The 23,008-nt window shown below is 43.1% G+C and overlaps 1 protein-coding gene across 1 annotated transcript in view; it reads right to left on the reverse strand.

The window, feature by feature from the left end:
* The window catches only part of suclg2 (succinate-CoA ligase GDP-forming subunit beta), a 79,629-nt gene continuing 56,621 nt past the window's right edge, over positions 1–23,008 (reverse strand). The window contains exons 10-11 of the mRNA XM_027155815.2: positions 6,251–6,371; positions 1–784 (exon numbers count right to left, since the gene is read on the reverse strand). Of these exons, the coding sequence (XP_027011616.1) occupies positions 669–784; positions 6,251–6,371 (237 nt within the window). The 3' untranslated portion in view covers positions 1–668. The remainder of the gene's footprint in view (positions 785–6,250; positions 6,372–23,008) is intronic.

Here is a 23,008-nt window from a genome sequence, read left to right on the forward strand (position 1 = left end):
TTCAAGGTATAAAATTATTGTACAATTTTCTCATCGAATCTCTTTTCAGTGGATAAAAAAAAAACTTGGATTAAGAAAGATTTTTGGGGAATGACTTTTTTTTTTTTTTTTTAAATTTGGTCAAAATTGATGAACGGTGTTCGATCGGTCGGCGCTCTGCTTTACTCGCCATTTGCTTGACTTCCTATTTTAAGAAATAATAAAAAGTTCCTGCAGATGTAACGGTGCTGAAGTTCACACTATAAGAAGCTTAAGAAATCAATAGTAAGGCTTGCAGCCCATTTCACAGTGATGATGATAAGCATCAGAGAGCGTTCGATGGCGTGCGGTGAGAGAATACTGCGTTTCGTCGTGCGATCTCTATCTCAGCTCACCGTGCAGATGTGGACATGCTGGTGTGGCGTAACGTTCCTGTTTCAGACAGAATATCGGGAATTAAAACAAAATCCAGACGAGTGTATAAGAGGTGACTGAGTGGCACTGAGGAAATGATAGACGACTGGTGATGAGAGGATCCTGAAATAACACACCGAACGATCTGTAAGAGACGAGTTCTTTTGTTAAAAATGTCAGGATACTGTTCGATTGACAGGAAGATTGGGGTGAGGAACAGGTTTGAGTAAGGCTGTGTGTGTGTGAGTGTGTGTGCGCGTGTGTGTGTGTGTGTGTTATTTCTTGGTTAGAGCAGCCACTGCTTTCTTGGCGGCGTCGTCCAGGTTGCTGGCTGAAGTGATGGGGAGGCCGCTCTCAGACAGGATCCTCTTAGCCTCCTGAACGTTGGTTCCTACACACACACACACACACACACACACACACACACACACACACACACACACACCATTATTGTCATAAATAAAAGCAAGTACAATTAGGCCTCATAAAAATATCCACACACACAAATGAATTACTGTATGCTACTACGAGGACATTTAGTCCTATTACGATGCTGATAATCTAAATAAACATGGACCAATATTATTGTGGGGACATACATTTGGTCTACAGAGTGGAACACACACACACACACACACACTTAGTACTGCAGGAAGTTTTGGTCCTCACAAGACCTACACACGTTATGTGTTTGTGTTATTGTGGGGACATTTGCTCTACAAATTGGGACACACACACACACACACACACACACACACACACACACACACACACACACACACACACACATACACACAATTGCTTTAGTCCTCCTGTTTAAAACACTTCACCCTGTAAATCTCCTGGTCCTCTTTTAATCCTGCATTACAGAGCCTGGTTTTTAAAGCAGGACTTGACCGAACTCTGTCCTTTCCGCCCTAGAAAGGCAGCCGTGTTGAAAATGGAGTGGTGCCGCACCACTGGCAGGAGAAACGGCAGGGGTTGGCTCAAAGTCAGAGGTCTCGTTTCATTGGCTAAAAGTCAGAGGTCTTGTTCCATTGGCCACGGTGCATATCGGATCCAGCTGCCGAGGGCCCCTGGTGTGTGTGTGTGTGCGCTCAGTGTGATTCTGATCAGACGATCTTCCAGGACGGCCTTTCAGCCCTTCGGGGTCCTACAGACGGTTTACAACCTGAAAAAGTCTTCCCCTACTATGCTCACCCTGACTGGAGCAAATACCTAACCCTCAAGAGATGACTGATTGCACAGAGAGAGAGGGGGCAGAGAGAGAGAGAGAGAGAGAGAGAATGAGTGTGTGATGAGGGAGTGAGGTGAGCAGCTGTGTAGACTTTCTCATTTCACAGGTGAGAGTGCAGCTTTAGGAAGGATAGAACATGTCCACACACACACACACACGCACACACACGCACGCACGCATGCATGCGCACACACACAGGTTCAAGTGTATGTCTGTGTTTATAGAAGCGCTTGTTTTGTGTGTGTGTGTGTGTGTGTGTGTAGACTATAAGAATATGTGGCCATATGTCCGCATAATAACAGAAATACATGATGTGTGTTTAGTGCCTTGTGAGGACCGAACATCCCCATAGTAATAGTAATGCACGGAAAGAGTGTTTGTGTTCGTTCATGATAAAACGTCTAATGTCTTTAATATTTATAGCTTTTTGTGAAAATTAGAAGTCCCCACAGTGAGAGAAATGCAGCACGTGTGTGTGTGTGTGTGGTCTCTCTATCTCCCAGCAGTATAATTATGATGGTATCTGCTCTCTAATCAATAGCAGTTTCAAAGGAATTCAATTACAGCACCACTTAACTACTGATATTTCACCGCCTTTGTCCGCTCACATAACGACTCATTTCTAACACGTCTCCCGCACCGGGCAGCACCAAACAATCAATCGGGTAATTTCATTAGCAGAGGAACAAGGCGATCTGGGCCGTGCGTGCTGGGTATCAAGTGTCGGCTGCTCTTCGTCCCTATACGACAATGTGAGGAGAGCCAGAGGACGAGCTCTCAATCATACACACACACACACACACAAATTTCAAAGGATCCTAAATGTCTACAAAGCTAAATCTGCAGATATACATGTCTGTGTACTTGGATCACACAAGTGTCCAAAAAACAAAAATAAATACCCACAAGGTTAGAGACTCTTAGTGGTGATACACACAGGGGGTCATACACGACTCCCACCACTAGGTGCTGCCAGAGACCTACTGTACTGTACATCCTCATCGATCCCAGAAAAAAAATTAACTGATCATATTTAAACCACTACCCGGAAAATCTCGGTCTAGTTTTATGCCTATAGCACGTTATATAGTGTGTGTATAAACCATATAGATATCATATATTAATGAGATATCAGCGATTACTAGAACTAGCCAATTAATCCGATTTATTAATTGATTGCTAAAATATTTCAAATATTGATTTTAGATTTTTTTATCTTTGATCTTGTAAGGTATGTGGTGGAACTTTTAACAATTTAACAATTTAATTTAATTATTATTTTTTTTAAGAATTTGAAAAGCATCCAGGAGCCAAATAAACAAACAAACAAACAAACAAACAAATAAATACAGGTTGTGTTTTTATTTGGGATACTGTCTTTTAATCGGAAAAATTCATTTGCGTGCACAAACGTAAGACTAAACTGATTGCAATTTCATTTTTAATACATTTTTATTTATTTATATATAAAATAAATTTACTTCCATTTTCTATCTTTAAAATTGTGAATTGTGAAACTCCATAAAAGTTTAAATAATGGAAATATCAGACGTAAACATGCAGCATGACAGGAATAGCATTTGCCTTGCTAGCTGTATGCTATTTCTTGTTGTGGCTAATATTATCTCTTGTAGTTCCTGTATTCACACGGAATGGAAGTAAATAACGACGACAGGTCGGGCGTTACGTTACAAGCCTCTTCCCAGCAGCAGCAGCAGGGGCGAGTGAGGTCTCAGTCAATGGCCCGGAAAAACAAACGATGAGGTCATCACACGTGAGTACATGTTCGATTCGCTGAGACAAAGATATACAGATAATTATATATATACACAAGTGGGACAAACGTTCAGACCGGCACATGCTTGTACGGACACATGTAAACAGACACAAAGCTCAAGTCAAACAGGTTGTGTGATGCCTCAGGAGGAAATCAATGGTCAAATATTGCAGCTAAAGTCAAACCGTGGAACCATTTTATAGCACTCTGTCAGCCACGATCAGAGTCCACACTGAGAGACAGGCACTGCTATCGATCTCTCCACACCATGCAGACAAACACACACACACAAAACATCAAGTGTCTTTCATGAGCCAAATAATTTTTTGAACTCAACTTGACCTTTATTGCTTGGGTTTGAGGAGCACTGCTGAGGTACCCCATGGAGGCATCTACCTCATACACCATCAAAGTCTCGGTTGGAAATCCGAATTTAAATTAAAGAAGTTACTCCAGCTTCTTCCATGTATCTGACAGATCTGTGATTGGGTAGGTTATACAGATTTATTTCAAGATGGCGTACAGATGTCGCTACCCGACTATTGACGAGAAATCCCACTTGGGTCCCATTGAGTCTTGAATATGATATAGAGCTAATAAATTCATGTGGGATCGACTCCAAATCCCAATGTTCTCATGAACCAGCACTCAATTTCCTGTACACCAGTGTGGCCAGGTGCCCTTATTTCTAGGCTCCATTCTTCCCAAATTCCTGAGGTTCCTGTATTCCCAAGATTGCTGTGCTGTCACACTTCCTATGTTACTTGTGCCCGCTGTTGTGTTACCAACATTCCCAACTCCAGTAATCCTAAGCTTCTGTGTTTCATGCTTCTTTTGCCCCGATGGTAATTTGTTCCCCAGGGGCTTATATGCTCAATGTTCATATGTTCGTTATGTCTTGGGTGAATCCTATGTCCTGATGACTTGAGAATGCAATTCCCAGTGTGATATAATGCCAGAGTCACATATTCTAAAGATCTAATGTTTTCAATGATCCTACATTCCCAATGTCCCATATTCCCAGGATCCAACGTTTACAGGGTCCCATGTTCCAAAATCCAATGCTTCCAGGCCCTAGATTCCTAGAATCCAAGAGCCCCACATTCCCAAAAACGGAATTTTCCAAGAGTGGTTCGGACCCAAGGCATGGTGTTTCCTGGTTTGAAGGTACTTTGGTTTCCTGGCTCCCAGGGGCTCATATTTCCAAAGCTTAGTGGTTAGCACGTTCGCCTCACACCTCCAGGGTTGGGGGGAGTTTGCATGTTCTCCCCGTGCCTCGGGGGTTTCCTCCGGGTACTCCGGTTTCCTTCCCCGGTCCAAAGACATGCATGGTAGGTTGATTGGCATCTCTGGAAAATTGTCCGTAGTGTGTGTGTGTGTGTGAGTGAATGAGAGTGTGTGTGTGCCCTGTGATGGGTTGGCACTCCGTCCAGTGTGTATCCTGCCTCGATGCCCGATGACGCCTGAGATAGGCACAGGCTCCCCGTGACCCGAGAAGTTCGGATAAGCGGTAGGAAATGAGTGAGTGAGTGAGTGAGTGATTGAGATTTGAAACCATAAGAATATTTAGATCTCAGATGTTAAACATTACACTGGAAACATGGATATAGTCCAACGCAACATGGTAAGATATCTAACCACTCATGTTTAAATGTCAAATATTGAGTTTATCAGGCTCACTGAAAGCAAAATCAGAACTTATCTTTCTGCACATCTCCCTCTCCGTGGATGTAGAGGTTCTTTCAGCAAGCTAATGTGCTAGGGAGCAGCATGACGGTGCCGTTCTGTGCCAATTATACTAACAACGAGCTACAGCAGGCGGCGTGCCGTGCTTTCGCTAGCACCTAGCATTAGCATACCCAGGTGAAAGGTCACAAATCAGCGGCTATCTCTTTCGTTCTTCTAACGACTGTTACAACACGTCACGCATGCTAATGATGCTCCTTTGTGTGCTACCTCTTGCGTGTGGGTGAAAGTTGTTTGGGGAGTCTAAAGTCAGCTCCAGTGAGAAGTTTCTGCTGCTTATAATGAGCACGATGATGAAAACATTATTATGTGAGAACACAGACTTTAGCAAGAGCTAACCTCAGGGCTGCCTGCTGACAGACTGCTAGCTGGGTATAATTAGCAATGTTTAAGAAAATTGCACCTGTGAATGAAATGATGGTCAAAGCTCCCAGCCAGATTGTGTGGAATGGGTCAAATGGACATCAACCTCAGCTACGAAGGTTAACTCTGGGATCCGGAAGCTGTGAGGTAGAGGTCTTCATGGGTCCACTTAGATCCGAAAACCCGAGGTCCGACCCGAGCGGGTTCGGGTCTAAAAGTTTCACGTGTGCCTCGGACAGGGGTCGGGTCTAATAATAGCGGCATCGGGTCTAGGGTAATTTAAAATGAATGTGTTTTTACCTGATGAACCCGAGAAAACCCAAACTACTGTATCTCATGCGTGTGCATCGACTCGAGTCCTTTTCCAACCACGCCTCTGTTTGCCAAGACCGCTTTGCTTGTGACATTTGGCTGGCGACGTGTGGCTGGCGGTAAGCTAATTTTCGTTGAAACAGACCTGTCAATCAATTTTGAATCCACGCTGTAGCGGTTACTTTACTGAAAAGTTATGCAACCTTCGGGTTCAGTCGGGTTAAAAAAAAATTGGCAACGGGTCGGGTCGGACTCGGGTCTAATTTTTTCGGGTTTGTCTCGGGTCCGTTCTTTCTTAAAAAAAAAAATTATGCACGTCAGGTTCGGGTAAAAAGTGATTCGGGTCGGGTTCATTTCTTTAGACCCAAGAAGACCTCTACTGTGCAGCAGCAACATTACCTATTATTTGCACACACACTAACCTTCCAGCCGGACAACCAGGGGAACCTTGAGCTCCAGCTCTGTGCAGGCCTTAGTGATGCCTTTAGCAATGATAGCACAGTTCACAATCCCACCAAAAATGTTCACCAGGATGGCCTCCACCTAAAGGAGAAAAAGATAAAAAGACAGAGAGAATGAAATGAAGGTGGATAAATAGCGAGAAACCCAATAAACCTGCCAGCAAAACAGACACAAAAGTAACTTTATATAGACATACACCAGCGACACGGTCACGCCGGATAAGAACGTAAGCAGCGTGACCGAGGCACACGGACAAACGTCGTCTGGGAAGGCATTAATAAATACCCCGATTCAACAATATCCTTTTTCGCTCCACAAATAACCAAGGAGCACAAAACAACAATATGATCCCATGTGTCTCTAAGGACCTGCAGCCTGCTAGCAAAGATAAGAACAGGAGTGTGGCTATACAACGTCCTTCTGAGAACGCAGAAAGGAGGAATCGAACTTTAAACCTGTGTGAATCCGGTAAAAGGGGTTAAAAATGAAAAGTACCACGAGAGGCCAAGGTTAGTGCTGTCAATCAGGCTGCAGTCAGGTACGGGATTAGTATAATCCCTAAAAAGCTACTAAACAGATTACAGTCACATAATACAACAATGATTTACATTCATGTCCGTGAAGATGCATGGAAGCAGACGCTCGTGAGTGTACGCTCAAACGTGTACACACACACACACACACACACACACACACACACACACACACACACACCTTTTTAAAATGACCAATAAATATACTACAAATACAAAGCATAATGAAAAATGATACAATAAGATGACCTAATCAGCAGGATGCTCGATGCATTAATGCTGTTTGCGCGCGCGTGCGCGCGCACACACACACACACACACACACACACACACACACACACACACACACACACACACACACACAAACAGGGGGGTTTGGGGGGCTGAGGGTACTAATCAAACAGATAAAACTAATACTAAAAATATGAATTCAACCGAGGGAAGTACAAAAAGAGGGGAGCAAAAGATAGAGAAAGAGAGAGAGAGAGAGAGAGAGAGAGAGAGAGAGAGAGAGACCAAACACTAAATGAGGACCTGAATGTGCTCAAGTTGAGATCACATCAATCCATGACCGCACACTTCATGCTCCTGCTGACCTGACTCTAAAAGCCTGAGAGTAACCCTCAACACACACACACACACACACACACACACACACACACACACACACACACACACACACACACACAGGCTATGCATTTTGCATTTCACCAAATAATCTATACTGATCTGACATTGCACAGCATAGTGTGATCTAAATGTGTGTGTGTTTGGTGTGTGTGTAATCCAATACCCAGCACATAAACACACTCTATATATCTAATCCAAGGTGGCTGCTCTCATGTTTGCTATTTTCTTGGTGCCATTTCCTCCACTATCTGATCTGAATCACTTCTCGGTCTTATATCGGATCTGCTTTCGGATCTCTCGCCGCCTCTGGGCTCCCTGCAATCCTGTCTCCTGACACCGGGGGGCACTGAAGATCCAGGAGTCTGGTCCTAGCGTCCATTCTCGTCTCCCTCATCATGAGAGCTCCATTTTTCAGTGCTGGCGTTACTGAGAGCGGCCATATTTCTTTTACCCATGCGTTTCCTATTGACATCTATGTATATTAATGACACGGCGGGTGATTTATGCGCCGTTGTAGCCAAGTCAACGTAGTTCATAAAAATATTGGCCACGCTCCGCTCCAACTGTCTGTGAATGTGTGAGAATGGAAGATCGTTTCTTTTTTGTATATTTGTTTTTATTCTTCTTTTCTTACAGGAGTTGGAAATCTGCTCAATAGTGAACCTGCAAAAAACCCTACATGTACAAAACTAGTATTAAATTCACCTTGAGTGGTTATGTTCTATGGGGCACGGTGGCTTAGTGGTTAGCACGTCCGTTGGTTGGTTCTAATGAAACCGAGTGATCATCGCTAATTATGTTCTAATGAAACCGAGTGATCATCGCTAATACGTCTGATGCGTTATGGTGCGGTTTGAATGTGGGTCATTTCTGACATATTGAGGACTGGGACACATCTCTTAGTGACTCAGTGCTGCTTAGTGTTTTGTGACCTTGGAAAAAAACAAGACTTCAGCTGTGTGATTTTCTTTATTCTGCTGGCAAACTCCACAAACCTGATGCTTGCACACGCAAAGAATAAATGGCGTTTTTTTATACATCCGTACGTCTATACCAAAGTTGTATATGACGTCAGGCGATACGTCTCAAACCAAATCTGTGAAAAAACTTCTCACAGATATGAAAATCAGCAGAATCGTGTTTTTGCTTCAGAAAAGATTAATGCAGGCTCAAAACTATATGCCCTCCTTCAACCCACCCACCCACTCTCTGAACTCTGGCTAATAATCTGGTTTATTTTTTTATTTATTTTTGTTTTCGCTCACAAATTGCAGGTTTAAACGCGAGCTGAAGGTCCGTTTTAGAAAAAGTAAAATCATGACAGATTTTTTTTGTTGCAGATTATACTGTGCTATACTTTTCCACAACGCTTTTTACATCGTAGTTATCTAGAATAAGGCAGGGGGTGAGAATTAAATTCCCGTTCCCTTTCCCACCGTAATCAACAGGGCAGTTCCCCACAAAATGCTCGTTTGAACCGAAGATTGAGGCTGGAATCGCATTTTTATGTGAACTTCAATCAATGTAAATGCGTTCAGATTGCTGAGGTACGAGGTAGCTCGGCAGCTCCGACTCATTGCTACTAAATGGAAGGTTACAAGTTCACATCCCAGAGTCACTACTAGATCTGTTAATAAAGTCCTTAACCTTCATCACTCAGCTCCATCACCATGCTTAGATTAGGTTCTGTGAGTCACATTCATTAAAATCATCAGGCCAAATGTATATTAATAAATGTAAATGTAGCAGAGTTTCAACTGCCGAGTCCCTGCTGTGCATTTATTACAAGTTTCACTTTATTTAAAGGAGAAAAAAGGGCACCTGCGTTCCAGTGAAAGGCAGTACCCGATTTCTGTGTGTTTGCTAACTTTTGAATGCATTAAAGTAAACAACTTACTTCGACTAATTTCAGATGGCAAATCTATTTAGATCGATTCCTGCTCCAATTAGCAGCCGAACGCACCGCCGCTCTGACTGATCGTCGAGCTCAAACATTTAATTAAGCCAATTAACACCGTACTGGATCAATTAGGTCGGTTCACAGCTAGCAAATTACCTATGCAAGACTTGTAACACTAATAATAAAAAATAAATACTTTCTTCAGACAGAAATACTTGTAGAACATTCCATCGAGGATGTAAAACAAGACAAGGTAAAATCGACCGGAGAGCGCTCCAGGATTCCGCTAGTGCAACAGGTTTCAACCTTAAACTTGCACGAGTGACTCGAATTTCAGATAATAAGGTCATAGCGCCCGTGGCAGAACGGCATGTCAAGGTGTTTATCCTTCAGACTCAGGCGGAACAGCTGCAACGAGCTTCAGAGCTTAGAAAAACAGCCTGCTGTCTGGATTGAAGCTCTCAGGAACCTCGCGCTCTGCCACATCCACTCAATAACACCTAAATCCACAGAGATCCCAATAAGCAAGAGCGATTTCACTGGAGCTCATACCAAGTTGCAATTAAAGATACAAGAACTCGAGCTTATCCGTGGCGTTCACCGCACATATTCTTTATGTTTACGCATCCAAGACTTCTGTTACAGTACAGTGAAAGCACTTGGACCACATAAAGAACTGGAGTGTAAAGGTTGGTTAAAGCAATGTATGCAAATAATTCTCTTTGTGTATCATCGACATCCATCTTGACTGTCTGGTGAATCTCTTTATGGTAAAATAAGGATTTATTAACAAAGCAAATACTGCTACTACTTTATTCTATTCAGCACCTACTGCTGAATTCCACTCAGTACCTACTGCTGAATTCCACTCAGTACCTACTGCTGAATTCCACTCAGTACCTACTCTGTGCCATTCAGCACCTACTGCTGCATTCCACTCAGTACCTACTGCTGCATTCCACTCAGTACCTACTGCTGAATTCCACTCAGTACCTACTGCTGAATTCGACTCAGTACCTACTGCTGCATTCCACTCAGTACCTACTGCTGAATTCCACTCAGTACCTACTGCTGCATTCCACTCAGTACCTACTGCTGAATTCCACTCAGTACCTACTGCTGAATTCCACTCAGTACCTACTGCTGAATTCCACTCAGCACCTACTGCTGCATTCCACTCAGTACCTACTCTGTGCCATTCAGCACCTACTGCTGCATTCCATTCAGCACCTACTGCTGCATTCCACTCAGTACCTACTCTGTGCCATTCAGTACCTTCTGCTGCATTCCACCCAATACCTACTGCTGCATTCCACTCAGTACCTACTGCTGAATTCCATTCAGTACCTACTGCTGAATTCCACTCAGTACCTACTGCTGAATTCCACTCAGTACCTACTGCTGAATTCCACTCAGTACCTACTGCTGAATTCGACTCAGTACCTACTGCTGAATTCGACTCAGTACCTACTGCTGAATTCGACTCAGTACCTACTGCTGAATTCGACTCAGTACCTACTGCTGAATTCCACTCAGTACCTACTGCTGAATTCCACTCAGTACCTACTGCTGAATTCCACTCAGTACCTACTGCTGAATTCCACTCAGTACCTACTGCTGAATTCCACTCAGTACCTACTGTGTTCCATTCAGCATCTACTGCTGCATTCCACTCAGTACCTACTGCTGCATTCCACTCAGTACCTACTGCTGCATTCCACTCAGTACCTACTGCTGCATTCCACTCAGTACCTACTGCTGAATTCGACTCAGTACCTACTGCTGAATTCGACTCAGTACCTACTGCTGAATTCGACTCAGTACCTACTGCTGAATTCCACTCAGTACCTACTGCTGAATTCCACTCAGTACCTACTGCTGAATTCCACTCAGTACCTACTGCTGAATTCCACTCAGTACCTACTGTGTTCCATTCAGCATCTACTGCTGCATTCCACTCAGTACCTACTGCTGAACTCCACTCAGTACCTACTCCTGCATTCCATTCAGCACCTGCTGTGTTCCATTCAGTACCTACTCCTGCATTCCATTCAGTACTTACTAAATTCTATTCAGAACACACTGCATTCCATTCAGTAGCTACCGCTCAGTCATCAGGATGAATACAACCTGGGCAAATTACATGCTGGCATTGTCTTTTTGTCACGAACTTTTGTCAAACTTTTGTTTCTCAACAGTTTTTTCTCATTTAAACCTTCAACATGTTAACAATTTACCAATGTATTGTTAAAAACGCTTTAACCACAAGTTAGTAATAGCTTTTGAATAAGAGACAACAAACCGCCTTCCGCATGGGTCATTTTATAGAATCCCTTTGTAAGCTGCATCTCCCTAAGTTTCAATAACAGGAATTTGAATGTCATGCGTATGATTTTAACTTACATTCACATTACACACGTTTTTAAGGTGTAAGTAAAGCAATGATATAGATTTATCCTCGCAGGTCCGGATATGTCAGACATCTGAAATTATGATATAATACCTACTCATGATCTTTGGCTATATCACATACTACTACATCACTGTGAACAGTATGGGTTCTCAGTTACTCCACAGTCTTTGTTAGACAAACACTAACATGTTATCGTCTGGTTGCTCATTGCCGTGGACAGACATTCCATTTTAAGTGCAGTGCAATTCAAGCCTCGCTCGGATCCAGCGCTCTTTTAGCTAATGCACATGACACCAGATCCAAGACGCCATTGTTGTCGGTCAGTCATTTTTCACATCTGACAGCCTCTGTGGTGCATATACCTACTCTGACACCACGATCGGGGTAAAATGCGATTACAGCAAATCAGACTCGCCTACAGTGCAGAGGAACACCAGTTCCATATCAAAGCTCTTAAATAAAACAACACTCCTGGGTTTCTTTTACTTCACTGGAGACTGGGGCCACGGTGAAACCATTATCACTCGCAAACACACACCTAATGCACACCTACACAAGCTGCTAATCAGCTCTCGGAAAGGCATCTCTCTTTTGTTAATGGCTAACAGATGCTGGATGCCGTTCACGTCATTGTTTGGCTTATCTCCGGAACCCAGCCGGTTCGGTTAGCCACCGCGGTTTAGCACCTTTGCTAACCTTCAGCAATCGTCTGCGACAAAATAAAGTTGGGTTTTGAAGGGTGTTAAACGTTTCAGAGTATGGATAATACATTTAGGCGGAGTGATTTCCTGCCATTTTAACCCATCGGAAAGCTTCAGTAATGGTATTTGTAATGGGAGCGCAGCAGCTAATAGGCAGATGAGCATCCTGTGCACTGCTTTGTGATCATGAAATATTAACACACAAGCGAACACAGGCTTCTAGAAGACAATCCATCAAGTGAAAAGGCATCTTTTCAGAGGTTGGGATGTTAGACTACAGACAAATCCACAAACACACATTAAACTGTCAACATACAACAACACTACTAGAATTTGACTGGCAGGGCTATACACATGTAAGACTCACAATCACATCATTTGCCTGAGTCCTGATATATGATTTGAGTGCTCAGTTGGCAGCAGAGGTGTGCATCAATGACAGCACAGCTAGAGTGATTGGGGATATTTATTTATTTTTTGCCTTGTGACTTCTTTTATATTGCTGCCATTCGATCAAATCTAGGAGATATTTTTCAGTGCCGTTAATCCGCTCCCATTGGCTCTGCTGTTCCTCTGCCATGGGACACTGAAAAGCATAGAAGGAGACAGAGAAAGAGAGTGAGATGGCTTGGTCTGAGGCTGTTATTGGGGACCGAGATTGGCCCTGGAAAAAAGGGGATAAGAGGGAAATAATTATCCAGTCTGCTGGAGCATGACAGCTCCTCCTCTCGCCTCGAGTGAGAGAGGCAAAGCATCGTGTCAAGGAATCAGTTCGGAAACCCACAGAAACACGCCGTCATTGACGTCCCCGTGCTGTATCACAAACCGCCTCTGAGTGTGCACAACAGTCATGGGCTGGGGGTGTGTGGCGTGGGTCGCTATGGTGTGTAGGCTGAAAAGAAGAACTGAGCACAAATGATGGGAATAAACAAATGCGAGAAAAAACATTCTTGATCTTTAGGACTGTAGAAGAACCAGCGCCAAATGAGGTCAACTGAGGATTGGGTCAAGTCCTATTTTTTGCTCTTGTTGGAAAGATGACAATAAATATACCCTTCCACAGCACATGGGGCAGCAGTTTGTAGTCCAATCAAACAACCAGAGATGCTTTTCATTTGTTTCCTAAAGATCAGCAATTGATTTGGCGTGTACGGTTCTAGATGATCTAACAAGACCGTTCGAAGTCTGCAACATTATTAGACTCGGTATCTAGATGACCTCAGTGTATCACGAGGACAGACATGTAACTAGATTCAGCAGCAGAGAAATGAAATCCCCACTGTGACCTCTTAAAGGTGCTGTTTGCTTGTTTTGAACAATTACTGAAAACTCTGACTCTTGCTGGCCTCCAGAACAAAAACAACACATCGCAGCTTACCGCAGATGCTCGATTGTGGCTCGATTGTGACAGCAAGGATGCCACTGCTTCTTTTCCCACATTTCCTTCAAGCTGATCTGGTGATTGTTACCCTGTTTGGCATTCAGTGTGTTCCTTTATTCCACTGTAGAATTTCCGATTTTTGAACATTTCTATGTTCGTGTACACAAATCGACTCGAGATAAGCCATATTTAAACACACACAATTTCCTATCCTGAAGACGGAGCGACCGGGGTCGCTACCTGTGTAGCAGGCCTCAGTTGTTGGGTCGTGGTGGCACGGGTTTTAGATGTTTTACCAGCCATGATAATATGTCCAAGTGGTGCAAAAAGGCTTTAACAAAATATCCTAGGGGTAAATATATCAAAAATGTAATCTAAATTGCGATATAAAATAACAATTACCATAAACTCTGCAGGAGTCTCAAATCACACATCTTACTCTACTGGCTGCTCAACAGCGCCCCCAATTTTGCCTTAAACTCCCTTTGGTTGTGTTGTTTACTTCCTTTCCACACTCTACGTGAAAATTAGGTTGTGCTAAAGACATCTTCAAGCGCTGGGGCCTTCAGACTATGGCTGACTAAAGATACAGTGACATCACTGAGTCTAAGACCTTCAAGTCCTCACTTCTTTCTGGCACCTGAGTGAGACACAGCTGTCTCCACACACACTCACTCTCTCTTTCTCTCTTTTCGATTATCCTTCTCTCTCTGAGTCTCTCTCACTCTTACTCTCTCCAGTGAAAAGAAACTAATCAAGGCAGAAATAGATTTGCAGTCTGGGTCTGGTGGCGCGAGTGTGCGCAATGAAGACCGCAGTGTCCCGGTGAATTGATGCTCGAGTCGGTCATATCCGCCTCAAGGTCTCCGTCTCGTTGTGTCACAGTGGAGGGGTTGTGAACTGTGACAGCGAAGGTACGAAGCGGCCCATCACGGATGAGCGAGAGCGGCCTTTCAGACCGGCTGCCATTCAATTCCCAGCACAAGAGCACAGAAAAGTGTCTCAGACCGAGATTTATTAGGATGGGAGCGACAGTGAATCGCAGACAGATGCACAGATGTCCACACACCGATTGAACACAAAGCCAAACACACACACACAATGAGACGCAAAGAAACATATATCATATGAAATTGTGAACTGCAGGACTATTTTAATAAACTGTGATCAAGAACATTAGCATGTCTAGGTAATGTTTTCGCATGTATATATTTATATATATCTATAGAGAGAGAGAGAGAGAGAGAGAGAGAGAGAGAGAAAGATATACAGAGAGAGAGAGAGAGAGAGAGAGAGAGAGAGAGAGAGTTTGAAGGAGACGAGGGAGAGACAGAGGGATTGAGATGTGAGAAACCTTAGCAAAAGGCTAGTGTATGAGATGCAAAGGCAACATAAAGCAAACACCATTGTGACACTGACGCAAAAGTGAGAAGACAAAAATAAGCAACAATGAAATGACAGAATCTGAGAGCGATTGAATTGGGGTGGAAAAGAGAGAGAGAGAGAGAGAGAGAGAGAGAGAGAGAGAGAGAGATGATGCCAGCAGTATTGTCACACGTCAGTCAGAACTGAGATTTCATTTCCTCTTGCACACTCCCAGCATGCCACACACGCACACGCACACGCACACGCACACGCACACGCACACGCACACGCACACACACACACACACACACACACACACACACACACACACTTACACACACCAGCATGCCAAGCTGGCAGACAGAAAGATTTGACGAAGCAGGAACAGCGTTCATTTTAGACACACACACGCTCCAGTACATGAGATGTCCTTGGGATGGAGAGGACTAACCTGTCCGTCAGAAGGACGTCAGCCGACAGATTACTCGCACAATGAAGACGCTTCACTACACACAAGAAACCCTGCTTTACGCTGGCTGAACCGATGCTGGCTGTGTGTCTTACCACATCCCATCCCATCCCACCTCTGAACCTTAATTTATGAGCACCGCAGGAAGATGTCTCGAGGGCTTACACAACTAGTCTAGCTGTGCCTTTATGTATTATAAATCCCAGCTGTTTTTCTTATGGCCTTTCTATTATTAATAAAGTTATAGCGAGTGCACAGTGCAGCATTTTAACACATTCCTTTTTGTTTATTGCTAAAGTATAGAAACATTCCAAATCACACGTGTATGCACACATCTACAGCATTACGTGATCCGTGTGTTCACACGCAACATTCGAATTTGAAGAAGTACTAGTAGTTTCAGTAAAGTTCCAGTCAAGTTCCAGTCAAGTTCCTGTCAAGTTCCTGTCAAGTTCCTGTCAAGTTCCAGTCCTGTTAGCGTGTTCATGAGGCCGTAATACCTTCCTAATTCTTTCAGAACACACATCCAAAATACATTAAAGGCAGGGTCTCAGATTTTTGAAAGCCAATGTCGATATTTGAAATCACCAAAACAAACACGCCCCTAACCCAAATGGGTCCCACCCCTGTATTGATAGCTCCCCCCCTTACACATATACGTGATCCATACTAACGGAAAGAAATGTGTCTTTATCATAGCTGAAGGGCAGAACAATAGGATTGTAGATAAACAAACAAGCAAAAATGACACACAAGCATAATCATGTAAAGGACAAAGGCATATATTAGTTCTGTGTAACAAAGCAAAACCAACGTTACTCACCTATCGAGAAGGAAAAAAGCGCCTCGGCATCTTAAGTACAGTTGAATTTCCAGAGTCAATAACTCCTGAGCTAAACACTGTTACTACACAAAATGATCTGTGAATATGTGGCCAAATTCCTGCTCCTTCACTTCTCTCCAGCGCTGGAAAGTTGATCCTATATTAACACGTCCTACTTCTTGCCTTATCGTAAGCCTTTCTTCTCTTTCTTTCTTTGTTTTTATTCTCCATGTCAATGTTAAAACCGCTTTCTGCTAATGTCACACATGGACACTGAACACTCTCTCCGCCGCATATTGACAAGCCCCACCCCTTTCTGCTCATTGGCTACACATTTGTTTTGATTTTTGCTTATTATTCGGCCCGACTCAGTTTTCTAAAGCATTTCGCAAAAATCGGAGACCCTGCCTTTAATGTTCTCTAAGAAGCTATGTATGATTATGTTTACAGCCAAAATGCTAGCATTTTTTGTCTTGACCCGGCAATGTGTCTATCTTTGTGTCAACAAAACTGTCTTTCGGCAACGTGTGGGTGGAGCACAGACTGTACAGGCTCTTAAATTTTACAGCAGCTTATTTTTCCACAAAGCACTTCTCTCCACGCTGCTCTGAGCCACAGTTACTTTATTAAAGTGAAGGAATGCATAATGGTGCCGAACGGCATGCATAATCACCTCAGAGATCAGCCACAACAAACGGTGCACAGCATATAAAAAAAATAAAATAACACGACACTCCCACTCTGTTCACTGCACCACACGCCCAATCAAGATTAATTTATTGTAATGTATTCGTACAGAAGGTCAATCATCCAAATGATTCCGATTGCCACTGCATTCGATCTCATCTCACGAGCCAATGAGGCGTCCGAAGGGCAACATTGCTACTTTTTGCAAGGCAAATCATCTTCGTTTAGTTCCAGTTCAGGGGTTCGTTTTGGCCTTGTGGTAAACAGTGATCACTAACAGCACTCAAAGTGGACCGGATGAGGCACGTAACAGTACCGTATATAACATGATACAGAATTGTCCTCACCACCTTTCTCTCTCTCTCCTTTTACTCTTTTGCTGTGCTGATGTTATTTGACATGATAAATGGCCCGAGTTCCTCACTCGCGCGAGTCTAAGATTATTATTGTGCAATCCATAAATAATCCATTTGATTCATAAGATCCTTCCCATCATTTCTGGAGCTACATGTTCCCAGGGTTCCTTTATCCCTAAATCTTCTTACACCCAAGTCCTAATACTACCAGATCTACGTATTTAGAATCCAATATTCCCAGAGCTACACGTTTGCCGGTTCAAACATTTCCCCAGCTAAATGTCTCCAGGTCCTCATATTCCCAGAGCTAATTGTCCCCAGGTATGACTATCCCCAAATGTACTTTCACACACGTCCCAGTATTCCCACATCTGTATGTCTCCAGGTCCCCATATTCCCAGAACTACACATTCTCAGGTCCAAATATTTCCAAGTCCCCATTTCCCCCAGAGCTAAATGTTACCAGGTACAAATATTCCCAAGTCTACTTCCCCATTTTCCCCACATCTACATTTTTACAGGTCCCCAAAAATCCCTGTGCTTCCAGCATCCTAAATTCCCAGACCCCATTTATTTGATTCCCCACGTTCTCAGGTTTCTATATTCAACTTCCATACTTAAGGTCTAGACATATTTCCAGAGCTACACATTCATACAGATTTATATCTCCTCAGGTCTCTATATTCCCAGAGTGGCATGGTCCTCATCTTTTTCGACCACACGTTCCCCGGACCCTTTAAGGTCCTCATTTTTTCAGAGGCCTGTTTACATGCAACATCCTTTGCACATATTTGTGATCAGTTGGTTGAAACCTAGGCTTTCAGTCGCTGTACGCTTGTTGCTCTTTTAAAAGTTCTAAGCTTCAATTGTATCCTGCCTCATTTGGAAGTCACTTTAGATAAAAGCATCAGGCAGATGAATACATACAAAATGTAAATGTACATGTAAATGAAAAACCCTCTAATCAGGAAACTTGCAACTTTACTTTACTGAAGTTTCTTTTCACCACCTAAATTAATGAAGACTTTTTCTACACTGTATTTCACTGATTAAAAATGAAAAGAAAGAGCCATTTTTTAGTCTTATTGTGTCTGAAAATCTGAAAGAGCTCATAAGCTCTGTGTAATTTATTGTGCTGTATTTGCTGTATAATTTAATGCCCATACTGGTGGAAAATCAGCAGAGAAAAAGTTGGGCAAGAGGGCCAGATAATTCACTTTTCTGCTCCTGTTTGTTGCAAGAGGCAATTTTGTGGGATGAAATAACCTTGCCGTTCTTTAATCCAGATAAATGGAAAGCTATTTTGATATGGCTGCACAGTCCCCCAACCTCACACCTCCCCCCATGAGCCATTCCCAAAAATAGGACCTTTTAAGACGACTAATTTGTTATTCATCTGTTAAAATCACTGTATCAGTGCACTTATTGGAATGCAATGACTGCCTTCTGCTCTGCTCAGTCTAAATGAGTAATTTAAAAATTGATAGAATAGCACATACTGCATGCTCGCTCTCGTTCTCATAAACCCTCCCCATCTCTCTCTCTCTCTCTCCTTCTCTCTTCCTCCATGTCTGGGGAGTCTAAAGAGAATCTTGCTAAATTCCCCAAAATGCACAAAATCAGGCCTAACATATGGATGCAATCGAGATTTGATTTCTTAGCCAAAAACATGGCCTATATATGACAACGTATATAGTGCTGGGTAGCTCTGGCCCGCTGCACTGAAGCTCTGTGTGCACATGTTTATTATACAAAAGTATAAGCATACTTTTGTTTTCTTTGAGCGGTTAAGGGTCTTGCTCAAGAACCCAACAGTTTTTGCTTGGTGGAGATAGGGTTTAGGATCACGATGGTCTAAAAGGCATTAAGCCTTAAACAACTGAGCTACCAGACAGGAAAAAAGTCTAGGTTCCAACAGCACAATTCAGATTCCATCAGTTACCCGGAGAACCTGCAGTCGGGTATTATTAAGATTAGTACTGATGGCTCCATTAGGACTTGAGCAAAGAAGCAGAAGATTCCCCATTTACTCAGCAAAGGGGTCACACTGAGTGCTTTATCTTCCAAGATACAAACAGTGTTGGAGCAGGAAGGAGGTAAAATAAAGAATAATAGAAAAAGAGATTAGAAGAGTACGGTAGATGACGGAAAGCGACCTCAGAAAGCATCCGAGCTGAAAAGAGGGATGGATATTAAATGAGGAAAAACAGAAGAGCAGAGAAACAGAAAAGAGCAGAGACTGCCACAAAGGCCACGGTGACTGTTCTGATTTATTCTCCTCCTCTAAATGTGGCATCTCCCATCACACTCCTCACAAACGCCCACGTTTCCCATCAGCCTCTAGTTCTGATGAGAAGCCTCCTCCAAAAAAGATGAGCTCCAGTGATTACAAGCACAGACAGTTTTCTAATTATTCTGTCAAACATCAGCGCGGGAGGCTGAAGAAGCTTCCTCCAGGCCCTGATGGACGCTGTAATCACTTCTGCACTTCCAAACAGAGCTGCCATCGCAAGTAATACGACAGGTCCAGACAGGCAGTCGTGCCAAAAAGTGACGGTAGAAATGTGGAAATTCTTTATAACCCGATTCAATCCAAACTCCCAAAGCGCACGAAACAGTGCAGAGTTTGACAAAATCATCGTAAAACGTCCTAGATATCTGTGAGGAATCATGAAGTTGGGGTGCTTTGTTTATTAACTAAAGACTAAATCATTCAACATTAGTTTCCATATAGATTCCCCACTTGGATGACGTATAAAATCAGAATTGTTGATTTTAATTTTATGATTAAGATGAACCAATAAGATTTGCGTTCACTTGCCTTAAACATGAGCTCTATCTTTGTGCTAATCAGAATAAAGTCTTATTCTGACAGGTTTAGGTTTGCACAGATGGTCGTAGGGATATAATTAACACTGGAGAATGTTTAAGAGAAAACTGGAGTGACAGTTGCAATGGGGTGCTGGTCAAATGCCCCTTTTCCACCGAGGCAGTTCGAGTGCTGGTTCGGAGCCAGAGCCTAATTTAGAACCAATTCTTTCTGTTTCGACCGCCAAAGCACCGGCTCCGAAACAGGAAAAGTGGTTCTTAAGTAGCACCTAAACGTTGCTGGTCTAGACTTAAGAACCGCTTGTGTCAGGAGCTTTAGGTGGGGCTACTGTTAGTGCCTTTGATAATGTACCTTAAGTATACTAATATTTAATACACTTTTACTTTACCACGATATGATACATTATCAGCACACATGATAGTAGGTAGCTACATGCTAAGGCTACATTTTTTTCTGTGATAACGATAAAATAACGTTAAGTACTTTATCGATTACAACCTCCGTTTATACAGATTACACGGAGCTGCACGTACACGTTTTATTCGCCACGTTTGGTTGCCAATGTAGGTTCGCAAAGCCATGAGCATTAACAGTAAAGCAACATCCGCCATTGTTGTTGTGTTTGTGTTGTTGTGTTTGCTGCGCTAAAGTTGCTGGGACACGTGACACGTATACAGTGACATCACACTCGGCACTGTGACGGCTCTCTAGCCGGTGGAAAGGCAAACCGGTTCTTAGAAGGTTCGCCAGTGGAACCAACTTTGAACCAGCACTAGCGCTAACTCTGAACCAGCACCCGGTTCTTTCCGGTGGAAAAGAGACAAAAGAGTTCATCACCTCTTCACTACCTGACAACTTGAACCCATTTCAATCTGCACCAATTGCAAAGTCCCAATTGCTCTACGAAGGATGACATCACACGATACCTGAGCACCCCTGAGCAATCTGAACACCAGGAAGGGAAAATGTGGTTAAAATTGTGTTTGTTAAACACGGTTCAGCATTCAACACTATAATTTCCTTCCACCCCGTCAGTGGATCTCCAACTTCCTGACAGGCATACTACAAGCAGTACTAACCCAGAGCACTGGAGCCGTCCAGGGTCGTGTCCACTTTTTAGTATCTGGACACTTCCGATGATACCACAATAGACATTTTGCTGATGACAATGTTACGCTGGACCTGATACCTGATAATGTTGAGAAGACCTTCCTGGAGTTGTTTAAAAGCCTAGAGAATTGGTAGCAGGAGAACAACTTCCTCCTAAAGACCAGCAAGACAAAAGAGTTGGTAGGGGACTTCAGCACAAAGCAGGAGAGAAGAAACCAAACCCTTAGGACCCAGTGTAGAGAGTGGACAGTTTGTGACACCTTCTTGTTCACATCATGCACCCTGGTGAAGCAGGCCATTTAGCGTCTTTGCCACCTTTAGACGCTTGGGATGCTACAAAACCTTTATACAAACACCATCAAGAACATCCAGGTGGAAAGCATCATAGCATGGTTTGGGGTCAGCAACAAGCAAGATAGGAGGACTCTCCAGAGGGTGGTATTCTCAGAGTTGAAGAGACTCAAAGTATGGTATTCTCAAAGTTGAAGAGACTGACCGGGGCTGGATATGTCAACAAAACAACAACCCAAAACACTGCACAAAATCTACTCCGCCATTTATGCAGATGAACAAGTACAATGTTCTGTAATGGCCATCCCAGTCCGCAGACCTGACCATCATTGAACATCTGTGGGGTGATTGGAAGCGAGCTGTCCATGCTCAGCAACCATCAAACCTATGTGAACTGCAGATGTTTTGTAAGGAGGAATGGTCCAAAATACATTCATCCAGAATCCTGACACTCATTACAGGCTATAGGAAGCGTTATTACTGCTAAAGAAGACTCTACTAAATACTGATGTGATTTTTTTCTGTTGGGGTGCCCAAATTTATGCACCCGTCTAATTTCATTTTGATGCATATTGCACATTTTATGTTAATCCAATAAACCGCATTTCACTACTGAAATATTACCGTATCCTTCAGTTACTTGAAAGATCAAAAAGAAATTGCTGATCCGAACCCCCAAATATTTATAAATGAAAATCATGGAAATTGTCAGGAGTTCCTAAACTTTTGCATACAACTGTAGATCTGGTCATCAGTGTGCAGTCAAGTGCATTTATCAGTGACTTCACAGACAGGAAAGTCTGTTTCCAAATCCAGTCCAGATTACGTCTGTCCCTTCATTGCTGCTCTCACATCAGCTGCTAGGCCCATGAGAAATAGACATATGTCACAGGAGGGCACGTTTAATATCTCCACCCCATCTCTACTCAATAACATGGTCGAGATGAACACCTGAATGCGTGAGGGAATAGCACCACCAGCCTGGTTCATACACTCTACCTCTTTACTTGTTTTATTTGCACAGGAACTTTTGTCAAATGCATTTTTGCACGACAATTAACCAGCAATTAAAAAGAAAGGTGTAGAATATGAACACGAGCCGGAGTCGAATTTCGAGGCAGGCTGATGCAATCTACAGTGCATTACTTGCAAAGATGAACTCACACCATTTGGCGAGGTAAAACATTACCACAGCAAAGGAAGTACAGTACAAGCCTCACAGCAGCTTT

This window comes from Tachysurus fulvidraco, chromosome 2 (assembly GCF_022655615.1).
Source record: "Tachysurus fulvidraco isolate hzauxx_2018 chromosome 2, HZAU_PFXX_2.0, whole genome shotgun sequence".
NCBI lineage: Eukaryota > Metazoa > Chordata > Actinopteri > Siluriformes > Bagridae > Tachysurus > Tachysurus fulvidraco.